Source organism: Tachypleus tridentatus, chromosome 13 (genome assembly GCF_004210375.1).
Source record: "Tachypleus tridentatus isolate NWPU-2018 chromosome 13, ASM421037v1, whole genome shotgun sequence".
Classification (NCBI taxonomy): Eukaryota; Metazoa; Arthropoda; class Merostomata; order Xiphosura; family Limulidae; genus Tachypleus; species Tachypleus tridentatus.
In genome coordinates this window covers 236,591,942-236,606,184 of record NC_134837.1, presented here as the reverse complement: position 1 = coordinate 236,606,184, position 14,243 = coordinate 236,591,942, and the positions used below count along the sequence as shown (strand labels likewise).

The 14,243-nt window shown below is 30.2% G+C and overlaps 1 protein-coding gene across 1 annotated transcript in view; it reads left to right on the top strand.

Moving 5' to 3' along the window:
- The window catches only part of LOC143236486 (uncharacterized), an 82,593-nt gene that overhangs the window by 48,566 nt on the left and 19,784 nt on the right, over window positions 1-14,243 (top strand). Inside the window, exons 10-11 of the mRNA XM_076474772.1 lie at window positions 2,572-2,709; window positions 7,231-7,367. Of these exons, the coding sequence (XP_076330887.1) occupies window positions 2,572-2,709; window positions 7,231-7,367 (275 nt within the window). The remainder of the gene's footprint in view (window positions 1-2,571; window positions 2,710-7,230; window positions 7,368-14,243) is intronic.

Sequence of the window (14,243 nt, the reverse complement as noted above, 5' to 3'; positions counted from 1 at the left end):
TATCTCATAAGAAAAGAAGAGGAAAAATTTAATTCCCGCATACAAATGGGTGACAAATGAACCTGTGATAATGATGTAACATGACCCCAAAGACCCCAGCAACAGAGAAATTATATGTGGAAGGTAAGAGCCAAGGATGACAAATGAATCAACATGGAGGTAATAAAAAAGAAGCTGACCCATGAAAAACCCTCAAAATTTTAGTGCATACCCTTAAAAAGTAGATAATTTTTCTATCCTGAAAATGTATTTCCAATAGGTGCTTACTTCTCTCTCATTGACCACCATTTCTCACCACTTTCCTCCAATGCTTACATGTTTTTCCAGACTTTGAAGTCAGAGTTTGGTAGAGGAGTATAGAGAGAGTTGCACGAGTCATGTGAGCATGTCATACTCTTATTGGTGGAGAAGTGGCACATGATGAGTTGCATAAGAGAAACGTTGGAATCTTTCAATTCCAATGAAATGGAACAGAAGGCTTGTGGCATGGGTAAAGAAAACATTCATATACGGAGAACAACAATGAACAAGAATAACCAATTTTGTCAGAAGAGAGCAGGTACTACATTGGAAGTTGTTTTTAATGTATGCAGTATAATACCTTTGAAAGCCATTCATAAGTTACTTTATTCTCTTTTATTAGAAGTGGAGAAATTTCTTGATCTTTTTAGAATGAATTAATTATAATGATGAAATATCAACATGGAAGAAAGGTGTCTAATTGTGAAGAACCACCCTGATTTTTCTAATCAACAGACTACTTTCCATCCAAAACTGTATTTATGAACATAAGAACAACCATCACCATTCATATATTCTAAATTTTGTGTGTGTGTGTATATGAAATAGACAAATGTGTCTCAGTCTGTTGTGCTATTTATCTGCGTAAAGGTTAATAATAGGAAAAAAAAGAGATCAAAATGCTTCTTTTAAAGAGTGCATTACAGGAAAATTATAAATGTTTTCGTAATTCTTAAATTTTCATCCAGATATCAACATCAATCCATCATCCTTGATGTCTGCTGAATGTTTAATTTTAGAAAAAGAATATATTAAAAAGAAAAAAGTTTGATTTTGTAAGAAAATTTCAAATAAAAATTGGACTTACTGTGTAAACTGATTGAAAGAAATATTTTAAAAATAGGAGTATGAATGGAGAAACACATAAAGAGAACATGTTTCAGTATATATATATATATATATATGTTTTTTTATGTGTGTGTATGCATATATTTTTCTTGTCAGTATTTTACACATACTTAGTTTTTTTTCTACCATGTTGGATAAATTGGTTTCAAAAAGTAAGCACTTTGGTTGTGTAATTTTCATCCATTCACCAAAATGACAAGTGATAGCTTCTAGCAGAAAACATAACCATGGCTGCTTAAGAAACCTGAGCTTTCTGTTGTTTAGGTAGCACCAGTTGCATTGGAACCCATACATTTTTGCAATCAGTGCATTGTAGTCAGTCTCCTTTGCTTATGATAATTGTAATCTCCTATATTGGAATAACACATACAATGACAAAATACAGTTGTATGAGATCCAATATTCAACTGTTTAGCTAATTGCGTTGATTTTTATTTATTTTCACTATCTTTAGGAAAATTTCTGTTTTGTTTCAGTATGAATCTTCTAGTTGGTAGTATTGTATTGTTGAACTTATAACACTTTAATTTTCCCCTTTTGTTGCGAGTTGTATTGTTTTGTTTGTTTCTCAGTTTACTGTATGGTTTATATGTGGTATATGCTCATTTTACCCCTTCTCAGTATTTTCTAAGCTTTGTTGTTTTGCCATATGACCAGAAATTTGCCTTATTTATATACATGTGTGTGTGTCTATACATACGTATATTTGTTTCAGATTTGTCTATTATTAAATTATGTTGAAAAATGTTGGACAGATGTAACTAAAATAGTTGTCATTCTTTCAACATACTTTTCTTTATTAGTAGATTTTGGTCTTTACCTTTTGGATTTTTTGCAAATACAATTTTCATTGAAATAGACAAATTAATTTTGTTTAGTTTTTACTCTGCTACATCATGTTGAATTGTCTCATACATGATAGAATTTGTAATATATTGATTTTATTTTTTTGAACTGTGTATAAAATAGAGAAAAATATGCTTTGTAAAGTTGACTTGGAAGGAAACTTATAAAAGAGTGAATATATTATTCAGTTTTATAATTATACCAGCATTTCTTATAATATATGGGTAAAAATGTATTGTAAATATATACATGCTTCCTAAAATGTTGTCTCTGGATTTACAACGCTAAAATCAGAGGTTTGATTCCCCTCGGTGGGCTGAGCAGATAACTCTTTGTGGCTTTGCTGTATGAAGAACACACACACACACACCTAAAATGTTTAGATTTACAAAAGCTGAATTGAAAGGCATGAATATTTCTTATCTACTTCAAAAACTAATGTTAGTTTATTTACAAGTTCATATAGAAACTTGTTTAAATCTGAATATTCAAGTAAATTGTATAGCTTTTTCATGTGCTACATCATGATAAATGTTTTGTCTTTGACAGACAGTATTATATAAGTGACTTTTTTAGAGCCTTGTACACAAGAAGAGAAAGATAAATGCTATACAAATGGTGCTGATTGTGTTAACACTTATGACAATGATGAAGCCAAGCCTAGTTGCCAGTGTAAGCCTTTGTATTATGATAATGATGCTAAATGTGAATCTGGTAAGTAAAACATTTTTATTATAAAGTGATTGCTATGTATGTTTCAAACTAAACCTAATATTATTATTTTTTGTTGTGTTTTTCATAAATGTTATTTATATTAACTCAAATGAATAGATTCTTGTACATTTTTCATGATAGTAAAAGAAAGTTGTCTTTTATCTGCTACAGTAATATAACCAAGGAAGTTTTAGCTTATATTTTTCTTTTATTTTTGTCTTTCTATCTATTATAGTTTCATTCTTGCTGTTTTTATATTTTATAGTACATTTAGAACTTCTCTTATCATGATTGGTTTTACATCTGATGTTTATTTTTATGTAATTGCATTAAAACATATATATTTCTTACACGCATATTTCCCATAAATTTGAAAGCTTCTTTGTGTGTGTGCGTGCATGTATATATAACTTTTTTTACAGTTGATGTAGTTGCTTCAATAAATTGTTACAGTTCTCATAATAATAAAAAACTTACAGTATGTCAGTTGTATAATATAAGAAACCATTTTGTATTTATAGATACAGCTTGGAATATTTTACTACAGTCATTTTTTGAAAAAATAATTTTAATGTGGTTTACATATTTATAAAGTAATGTGAAAGCAGTTTCTGCAGTTTTCTTTTAGTCTGTAAGTTAATTTATTTTTATTTCTTTCACATATTTTCCATAAAGTTGAAAGTTTGTGTGTGTGTATATGTATATAGCTGGTCCTCTAACATGGGAAATATACAAAGTTTTTACCAATTCTTACAGCTTTGATGAAATTTTTATGTTAAAGTAAATTTTTCCCACTGAATAGGACAAGTAAGATGGATTTAAGTTCACATTTAGCAAATCTACTCTACTGAAATAATGTTGTCACAGTAGATGTACTCGATACTAGAGTTAATATTGGTAACTTGCTGCAGCAGATGAGTAGTTAGAATCATACTAAAAGAACACAGTAAATCACATTAATTTTATATATAGATTAGCTACCAGTATCAAGAAAATTTCGAGATGTAGAGACTATACTTTACTTGCAGTTTATCAATGGCCTTTTACAGATACAGGTCATATTTAGAATCAACAATTTTCTCTTTAATCATATTTTAGTAGTTTTACTGAAGAATTTTTCTTGTATCTTTATGTAATTGATTCTAAACTTTATTTCTCTTTATTACTAATATTTGGATAGTTATAATACATAAGGTTTAGTTCACTTTCTTTCTTTTATTGGTCCTGCCATTATTTCAGGATTCGTTAAAGAAAAACTAAAGCAATGGTCTTATAGTGTATCTAAAATTGTAAAACTCCCATCTAATAAATAAAATAGCTTTTTACAGATAATTTACGTGTATAAAGGTCAATTTTATATTTTAGTTTGTATTCTTTAAAAAACTCCTTTTTTCATATAAAGAAACTTGTTGTCTGTTTGTATATAATGCAGTTGTTATTTACTTTGATTGAAACTTTCTGAAGCTGAAAATTTTGTTTTAGGAGTAAATAATATACATCTGTGCTTCATTTAATTAATACATTTCCAACGTGTATCATAGTTTCAGAAATTTTATGAATTGATCAATTTTTCCTTATATTTTCTTCATTCATGATAGTTTCTTTTATTGTCTTAGATCATAATAAATGTGTAGACTATTTTGTACTTCACATAACTCTTTCTACACAAGTTTGACAATTTTATCAGCTTTGCAACTACCACATAACCACCAGTTAGCCACAAAGGTATACATACTGTAAACTTTAATGTGGGATGTATATCTTCAAACCTTTACCAGCTTTTATAAGACATTACAAGTTTTTCATTTGCTTACAAAAAAAGACAACAGTTTTTTTACTGAAGATTCGTCCATGAATTTATGGAATCAGATTGTGAAACAAATTCTGGCTAGTCTGAGTGTAAGATTATTTTCATGTTAACATCAGAAATACATTTTTATCTTACAGTTTCCAAATTTCATTTGCTTTTAAAAAAAACCTTTTAAATGAATAGTAAGTCTTTTCTGTAATATTTTATGTCTTACCTATTTTTTTCTACCATACCACTTGCAGATTTGGTTCTTTAACTAACCTTGTAACACTACAAAAATATGAAATAAATCTAAATTACTTTCTTTCTAGAATACTGCAGATTGTAACAGAAAATTACAGTTGTTTACCCTAAACATATTTATGGCTAGTAGCTGTTTATTTCTGTTTGTATTTAATTTTATTGTTCTCTGAACCATGTCTGACTTCTAAACCTATTATAGAAGTTTTAAATCACACAGTGAACACTTAGTTGAAGCCACAGTATTGGCTTATATAGTACAAACTGCTTTAGGGCATATATTTTGGAGAAGTGTTTGTCATTTATATTATCTGACTTAATGCAACATGTTTCTAATTTTTTTGCATTTTAGTTACTCTTATAGCAATAAATAAAAACATACATGAAAAATAAGAAATTTAGTTTTTACATTCTTGTTTCTAAGTAACAATGCCAGTAGTATATGAAATGATTTCTTGTTTCTAAGTAACAATGCCAGTAGTACATGAAATGGTTTCTTGTTTCTAAGTAACAATGCCAGTAGTACATGAAATGATTTCTTATTTCTAAGTAACTATGCCAGTAGTACATGAAATGATTTCTTGTTTCTAAGTAACAATGCCAGTAGTACATGAAATGATTTCTTTTTTCTAAGTAACAATGCCAGTAGTATATGAAATGATTTCTTGTTTCTAAGTAACAATGCCAGTAGTACATGAAATGATTTCTTGTTTCTAAGTAACAATGCCAGTAGTACATGAAATGATTTCTTGTTTCTAAGTAACAATGCCAGTAGTACATGAAATGGTTTTTAATTATTTAATAAATGCAATTAAGTCCATAAAATGATAAGATGTGCAAATCATACAATGTTTCATAAGTATTATAATTTAAATGACTTTCTAACCAAGGAATAAATACCTTGAAATATTCTCCCTACCTGGCTAATGAGAATTCGGCAACATTAACAGTAAATATGAAGGCAGAATAATTCAAACCCTGTTTCAAGATGAATTAGCTTAGCCATAAACTTTTCTTTCTGTGTTTGGAGGTGGCTAGAATGGGTAGTGAATGAAACTTTATTATAAATTACAATGTTTCAACAAGATTATGACATAATCTTGTCAAAATTGTGTACGTTTATAATAAAATTTTGTTCATTACCTATTTATACCATCTTCAGGCTTTATTTTAAAAATAAAGTCATAAATAATCTAAATTCAAACATTGAAAATAGTTATTGACATTTTGTGAATGACAAGATGTAATAGGAGGACATAATCAATGGTTTTTACTGTGTGGTTTATAGCTCTATTAACTAAAAAAGATGGAAGTGATATGATGAGAATTTTCCTTAGTAATATCACTACTGTGAACTTTATTTATGTCAAAATTAGGACACCATATGGAAATGATAATGATATATAAAATGGGCAAGTAAGAGCAGACAATTGTCATGTAATATGGAATTGAAAGTAGAGAATTTATTTAAGTATTTCCTTTTAAAATTAAGAAAATAAACCTTATGTAATACTGAATTTAGTTTGTTAACTATATTTGGATGGCATGTTTATTTAGGCATGTTGATAATAAAGTGATTTAATGAAATTCTCAACACAATTGTTAAAGGTTTTGGTGTGTATACTTTTGGCTACTCATATTGAGAGGGTTAATATAACTACAGCCAGATTGAGAGCCACACATACTTAAAGTTTATGTGTAGATTTATTATTTATGACTTAGCTTGAAATATGAATGATATATATGAATTTCTAGCTTGTGGTAAAGTATATCTAATATGTGAATTATTAGAAGTATTGGTAAATGTGTATTTTTTTATTGTAACTATAAATTAATATGATAGATACAGGGGGTGGACAAAATAAAAAGTGGCCTCTTCCTTGAAAATGTTGGTAATTTGTTATATCTTTTATTAGATAACAGAAAATTATGAAAAATTATGTTTTTAGAATGCACTTGATGAGATGTGTTCAAATATGATCTCAGATCCTAATTTAGCATTGGGTTTCATAAATACCTGAACTTTTCATAATTTTTGTTACACATTCTCATAAAAAGTGTTGTGCACCTGCTGTAGTTTTTTATATCTTCTTCTTACAATTCACCTACAAAATTATCAAACGTGTATTTGATTATTTATCATGTAAAAATTTATAAAAAATGTAATAATAGTACACTGTAGATGCTTTTTATTTTCCAAGCAATTAATTTAAAGAAACTTGATTATTAGTTGTCAGTTGCTCATACACATGTGTATGAAAAGTGGTGTAAATGTTTGAAGTGAATTGCTTTACATTTTTAAACAAAATGTACAATACAGAAACTAATTATATTTTTACTTCTCTATGTGGGTTTGCTTCAGTATCATTTAACGTGAACTTTTCACATGTATTATTCTGTAATCATGTAAATGTTTTATTTAAATTTTCTTTTTTTATTTTGTAAATTTCATTTTATTTTGATTTTCACAGGTAAAAGTTATACCACAACCCTGACCTTGTTGAACAAGTATAATGTTGGTGCTAAAGCATTAAGGTCTTTAAAGCAACATTCTAATTCATTGAGTAACACCCAAAACAAATACTTACAGAACGATATAACAGATGCTGTAAGTTTACTTCATTTTGAAAACTTTTATTCTGTAACAGCATGAAATGTTTTCTTATAGGATTTTTCTTAAGCAATATTTATAAACTCTATACCTGAATATTTGAGTTCACTGTTATCTTTAGACAAACTCTTAGTAGTTTGGCAACAGGTGTTTATGGGAGATATTATTCAAAAATTATTTTATATGCTACCAATGTGTGTTTGTTGTTATAAAATTAGTTAGTGATGTAATACACATTTAATATACTCTCAGAAAAAGAGTATTTTTTGATCCTATAAGTAACTTAAGTGGCAAATGTGACATTATCTCAAATTGTTTATGCAAGAAAATCACCCCATATTGCACCCCGCTACTACAGCAGTAAGTCTCTGGATTTACAATACTAGAATCAAGGGTTCGATTCCCCTCAGTGGGCTCAGCAAATAGTCTCATGTGGCTTTGCTATAAGAAAAACACAATCACTCCATATTAGAGGTCAATTGTACCTTTATCATTAATTTTACTTGTGTTTTATCTACACATTGTTGAAAAAGTTATGTGAAATATTCAGGATGACATGTCAAATATAAAATTTCTTAACAGCTCCTTAAGTTATTTTCTGTAAAATTGTAATAATCATTCTTTTAAAAATTATGCAAAGTCCAGTTCATTTAATGAAAATTAAAGTTTTTATTTCTTCAAGTTCTACAAGCTATCAGATGATGATATGCCTAACTTACAAATAAAACTAAACTATCATGTGCTTGTTAAATTCCTTTCACAGCTATGGCACAAACTCATAAATATATAGTACTGGATGATTTACTAACTGACTAGCTAGTAAGTTCACTGACTAAGTAACTAATAATTAAAACAAATATATTTTGCAGAATGTACCCTTCCTTGACTTTGTTGTACATAGAATGATGCTAATACTCAAATAAAACAAAAACATATTAAACTGAAACACATAATTAACACTGAAGTAATTATTTACAAATGAAAAAGTAATATTCATTGATCAACCATAGTAATGACATGATTAAAAAAATCCTCTTATCTTGCACAAGTTCTTTACAGTTTCGGTTTTACTTGAATCAATTGTAACTCTCCTACTGATGGAACAATTTACCTTTTTAGGACTTAGTATTCTCTCTTTTTTCTCACTGATCCATTACATTTCTTAGTTTCTCATAAGAATCATCAAAGGGTTTTCAAGTAAATGAGTTTGTCAATCCATAGTACACCAGATAGAAAACATTCTTGTAGTAATTGAAATATAATAGATAGATTATGTAGTCCAAATAGTAGCACAACAAATTGCCACATTTACTGTTGTAAAGGTTTTTCTTTTTTAGTTGCTTCATCAACTTTTACTTCTCAGTATCTACTCTTCACACCCAATTTTTGAAAGTCATTTTGATTTGGACGAAGCATCCAAAGTAAAATCAGTTCATAACATTCTTTTTGACTTTGTCTGTCTTCTGTTAGTCCACATGTAATTTAGTTTCATGATTAGGCTGTTGTGTTTTTGTGGATATATACTGCTCAAAAAAATTAAATGAACAAGTACATATTTCAGTATATTTTTGTCATAGCAAAATTTATATATCAAAAACATATCAGTTGGTGTACAAGTGTACTTTTTTAAGCTTAGGAGTGAAGTTTGAAGCAACTCAAATGAAACTCACCTCACTCAAGGAGAATACAACTTAAGGTACCCTATATAAGGCTGTTACATGAAACTATGCATTCCTTTTAATTCTTGAAACAAACACCAACATGGATCTCTTGGGCTCATTTTGTCAGTGTTTACCTTCATTTTGTGTTCTCAAGCAGTTAAGTGTCATCTGACAAAGAACATGATGACCAGGGTGGTCCAGATGCTGGAGGATTGCCAGACCTAAAGGAGGGTAGCACAGCGTGTTGGTGTGTCACCAAGCATCATAAATCGACTTTGGTGATGCTACCAGAAGATGAACTCTTATGATAGGAGACCAGGTCAAGGTCATCGTCGCTGAACAACAGCCAGAGAGGACTGCTACATTGTGACTACCACTCTACAGGATAGGTTAGCTATGACTCTGTCACTGTGAAATGACCTTCAGCATTCCACTGGAAGCCGTGTTTTGACCCAAACAGTTTACAGTCGTCTGCACAAAGGACGCCTTAGAGCCAGATGATCTGCAAGAGGTATTATTCTGACAGCACGACACCATGCAGCCAGGCTGAAGTTTGCTCATCAGCACCTGGACTGGGAACTTCATCAGTGGGCCATCGTGTTATGGACAGATGAAAGCAGATTCACTGTGTCTCGTGATAATGGACATGCAAGAGTGTGGAGATGCCGAGGAGAGTGATTTTTCATCTGTAACGTTGTGCAAGTCAACACTTATGGAGGAGGTTCTGTAATGGTCTGGGCAGTCATATGCTTGGGTGGCCACATGGACTTATTCATACTCAACAGGTGTGCTCTGAATGCACTACAATATAGAGATGAAATTCTGAAACCCATTGTGAGGTCTTTTGCCAATGCTGTTGGTGATGGGTTCATTCTCATGCAGGTTAGCGTATGAGCTCATGCCACCAGACTTTGTATGGACTTCCTTGATGAGGAAGGAAAAAAGACTTTTGAGTGCCCCACTAGATATCCAGATTTAAATCCGATTGATCATTGTTGGGATATGTTATCAAGACATGTTAGTGAATATCAGCACCCTTTCAAAATGTACAGGAACTTACAAGCCCAAGATAACATTGATAGACTGATTTGAAGTGTGCCAAATTGGTGTCAGGAGTGTGTCACAGCTCGTGGAGGTCACACTAGATATTGAATGTTTCAAACATTGCTTAAATAAATGCATGTAAACTGCTTAAAGTATTGTTTCATATGGGATATCAGTTTTAGTGATATGGTCATTTTTAAAAATTTTATTTCTCCATGTTTTACTGTTCATCACACATTAAAAAATGGATACAGATGGAACTGAAATGAGGCATATTACCTAAAAAAATAAAAATATTATCACATTTGGAACACTGAGATAAATTATATAAGAAAATGTACTTCTTCCTTTAATTTTTTGAGCAGTTTACATATTCAGTAGATCTGCAGAAGTTGTTTTTACAGTCAAAGATCTGTTGGGTCATGCTGGATTTTTTATTCTGTTGAGCATCAGTTATTAGATGTTATTATTTCATTTCTAGTAAGTCTTTGTGTAAGTATGTGTCACTGGAAGGTCTGCTTCTGGTTGAATAATTGTCAGGTAGTGCACAAAAATGTCCTGCTCATATGTTGAAACTACTTGAAGCAAGTCTAACTTACATTCATGTTTCTCCACAAAGTCTATTTCTTTTATGCACACTTCCTCTATATCATGTGATGTAGGGAAATTTCCCATAATGAGGATAACTTTTGTTCTTATAATTGTTTGTCTACTTACCAATAGCATTGATCCATTTGCATTTTTATTCTCTAGAGACAGTTTCTAACATGTCATTACCAAACAGAATCGCACAGTTATAGATGTAGAAACAATGTTGATTGATGTCTTTGAAGGTTGTTTTTTTTTGTTAGAGCATCCATGAAGTTTTAGATTGATTTATTAAAGAATTGAACTTTTTCTTTCAGCTGAATTTTAATCCTTAAGTCCAGCTAATTCATGTTTTCTGATATCTGGTGAGCTCCTAATTGATCCTTTAATATGATTGAGATCTGGGACTCATCCTTAGAATATCATCTTGGCTTATCATTTTCTGTTAGCTAGTAATTTCTCACAGTCCTGCCTGTTATATTAATGCTTTTCAAGCTTACAACAATTACTTTGTTTTAAGAGTATTTGAAAGCCTGTAAGCTTTTGTGTGCAATTCTTTGTAACATGCCCTTTTAAATGATACTTGCTGTTCTCTAGTTTACTTCTTTTCCAATTGATCAGTTGTTTAATTAAATGTTTGATTTGTTTCTAGACTTCCATGAGAGAAAATTAATGTTTCCACATTGCATAATCTATTAAAATGGACATTCCTACAAATTGCTTTTAGTTGTTTATCTGTAACATAAATTGGTTAAAGTTCATCTGCCAAATGGAATGTTTCCTTTTAAAATGTACAGCTACTTTACTTTAACCTAATTCTCATATCTTAATTTACTTCAGTCTGTATATGAATTGTTTATGTTTAAGTTAACCAATCATGTTGCACTTAACATTCAGCTAAGATAACTGGATAAGCCTCTCCACATTTTTTTTTGCAAGTTTGGCTAAGATCTTTTCTCATTATTTTTTAGTCCCTAACTATGATATGGAAACTTTCTTCTGGTTTTTCACTCCAATTGTGCTTGATAAATATTGCTTTATGTTGTTAAAATTGATATTTTTAAATGAGCAGCAAGAAGGACAGCTTGTTACTTACTGTTCCCTCCATTCACTTTTTAATTGAGCCTGATACACTTCCAATTGTACTTTTCTGATATATACTATTGTTTTGTTGATTGGTAAATGTTGTATTACTGGTTTGCTAAATTTTTAAACCATGATGAAGTAATAATAGTGCTGAAGTAGTCCAAGAAGGTCCTGTAGTTAGATACTGCACATCATTAGCAGTAACAGATTTAGCCTGAATGGGTTCTCCTATTCAGTATTTCATACTTTGTCTATATATATTATTTTATTATTAAAAATGCCTTTTAATATTCCATTTGTATTTTCTTTTTTTAATGATCTTTAGTACTTTTTCAGTTTTATTACAGTTTTTTGTGCTTCACAAATGTCTTTTTCATATTATCATCCTCTGAATATAATTCTTCCACACAATTTCTATAATAACTTTGATTTTTTCTGAATGGTGACACCAAGGGGGTGCTTGGGGGGCTTGAGCCCCCAAGAAACGAGCCAAGCCCCCTCAGCCCCCCCCTAATATTGTTACCTACATATATTCATAAAATATGGAAAACACAATCGTCATTATTGCTTAACAATTAACATCAAAGAGACATAGATCTGTAAAACTCAACTTCATTAAGATGGAAGTATGAGTCATGCATCCCATAGCAACTTACTCTGAATGCACTGAAACTCATGCGCTGTATTGCCGCTCCCTGTGTAATGTCACTCTATCTTGAGCTTTGACGAAGATTAGACAACCATGTTGATTTCAAGTTACAACAGATCATAAGGGATTTTACTTGATAAATCAAAGGTTTTACAGGTAGTTACTCATTAGTTTTATTTATCTGTGAGAGAAGTTTCTCATGTCTGAAGCTTCTCAAGACATACTTGCACAACAGCAGTGGTAACAACCACACCAGCAACCTTGTTGTCATATCAGTAAACTCCAGGAGGGCAAAACAACTCAATATTGATACTGTTATAGACACATTTGCTGCCAATCACCAGAACAGGTGCATTGGTTTGAAGTAATTTGACTATAAACACAACTTGATGAAAAATAGTTAGCCTGATAGTGACCTTACTTTTCCTCAGAGTGTATTAACTTCACATGGGATAATTGGTTTCTGCTATGTGAACTATGTCTTTATGTTATATTTCTTTTGATTTGTAGCTTTACTCTTAATGGTATATTAAATGCTCAATCTAAGCTAATCTTGATTTTCTTTATTATTATGTATTACCTTGGGTGGAATTTAGGTGAGCTTCATCTTTTACATATATGCATATTTTCATAAACAGATTATTTCTAATTTGTAATAATGAATTATTAATCAGATTATGAGTTTCCAATGAAAACTGCATTGAAAACGCAGTTCAAAACAGCACACCTTTCTGAAATGTGCCTTGGTATTTACATTATTATAATTTACCATCTATACTTCATGTTGATGGTATTTTGGGAAGCCTCTCCACAGTTTACTTCAGTCCCCCCCCAATGAAAATATCCTGGCACTGCCACTGTTTTTTCTTCAACTTCACTTTATTCCTGATTCTTCCTTAAGTCTTAGATTTATTTCTTCTAACTTCCCTCATGCCTGTTATTTTTTATCTTCTTTTAACATGTCTATTTCATTTTTAACTTTGTTTCTTTTTGATCTTTTAATTTTCTGTACATTTCTTCCTGCTCTTATTTTAATTTGTTCTTTTTTTGGTTATATTTAAATGCTATTTTTATGCTTGTTCTTCCATAGTTTCATTATCTGCAGCAGATTTTCCATCTTATTTCAAGCACATGTATTTGTCTCTAAGTTTAGTCTAAATTCAATGCCATATTTACCAGGTTAATCATACTCATGTCACCAGTGCCTTAATGAATTATATGACTAAAACAGTTCTTTTTTATCATTCAGTAAAAATGCATTTTATTTTTTTATGACTAATTCTTCACACTTACCAAGTGATTGTCCTAATTTGCAAATAAAACTAAGTATAGACTTTTTAAATTTCCTCTCATATGTATTGCATAAATTCAAATTTATAGATTTTTTGCATCAGTTTATTGTGAAAATAATTGTAATATGGAAGAAACATAAAAACATCTTTAATTACAAAGTTGCTGTTATTGAAATAAATGTTACTGGTTAAGTTAATGTGGGTAACTACAGAAAGATTAATATATAACTAATTACTTACTTTTATCAGTGTTAAGTATCTAGTATTCTTTTGCATTGATAACTGTTTTGTTGTGTAATCATGTATGATGTTTACCACCTAGTTACATATTACAGTTTTGTAATGTTTATGATTTGTTTGAAATTTCATGTTTCACTTTTGATCAAAGTATGTGTACAGAAAAAAAATTGATCAATTTGCACTATTAGAAATTTGTAGAAAGTTAAAAGGTAACAAAATTTGAGTGACTGTACTTTTGAAAATGGCTTTTATTGAATTCTCTTTTTTGTTAAAATTTTAATTTTTACCTCAGCTTCATCTACATGTGTTGTAA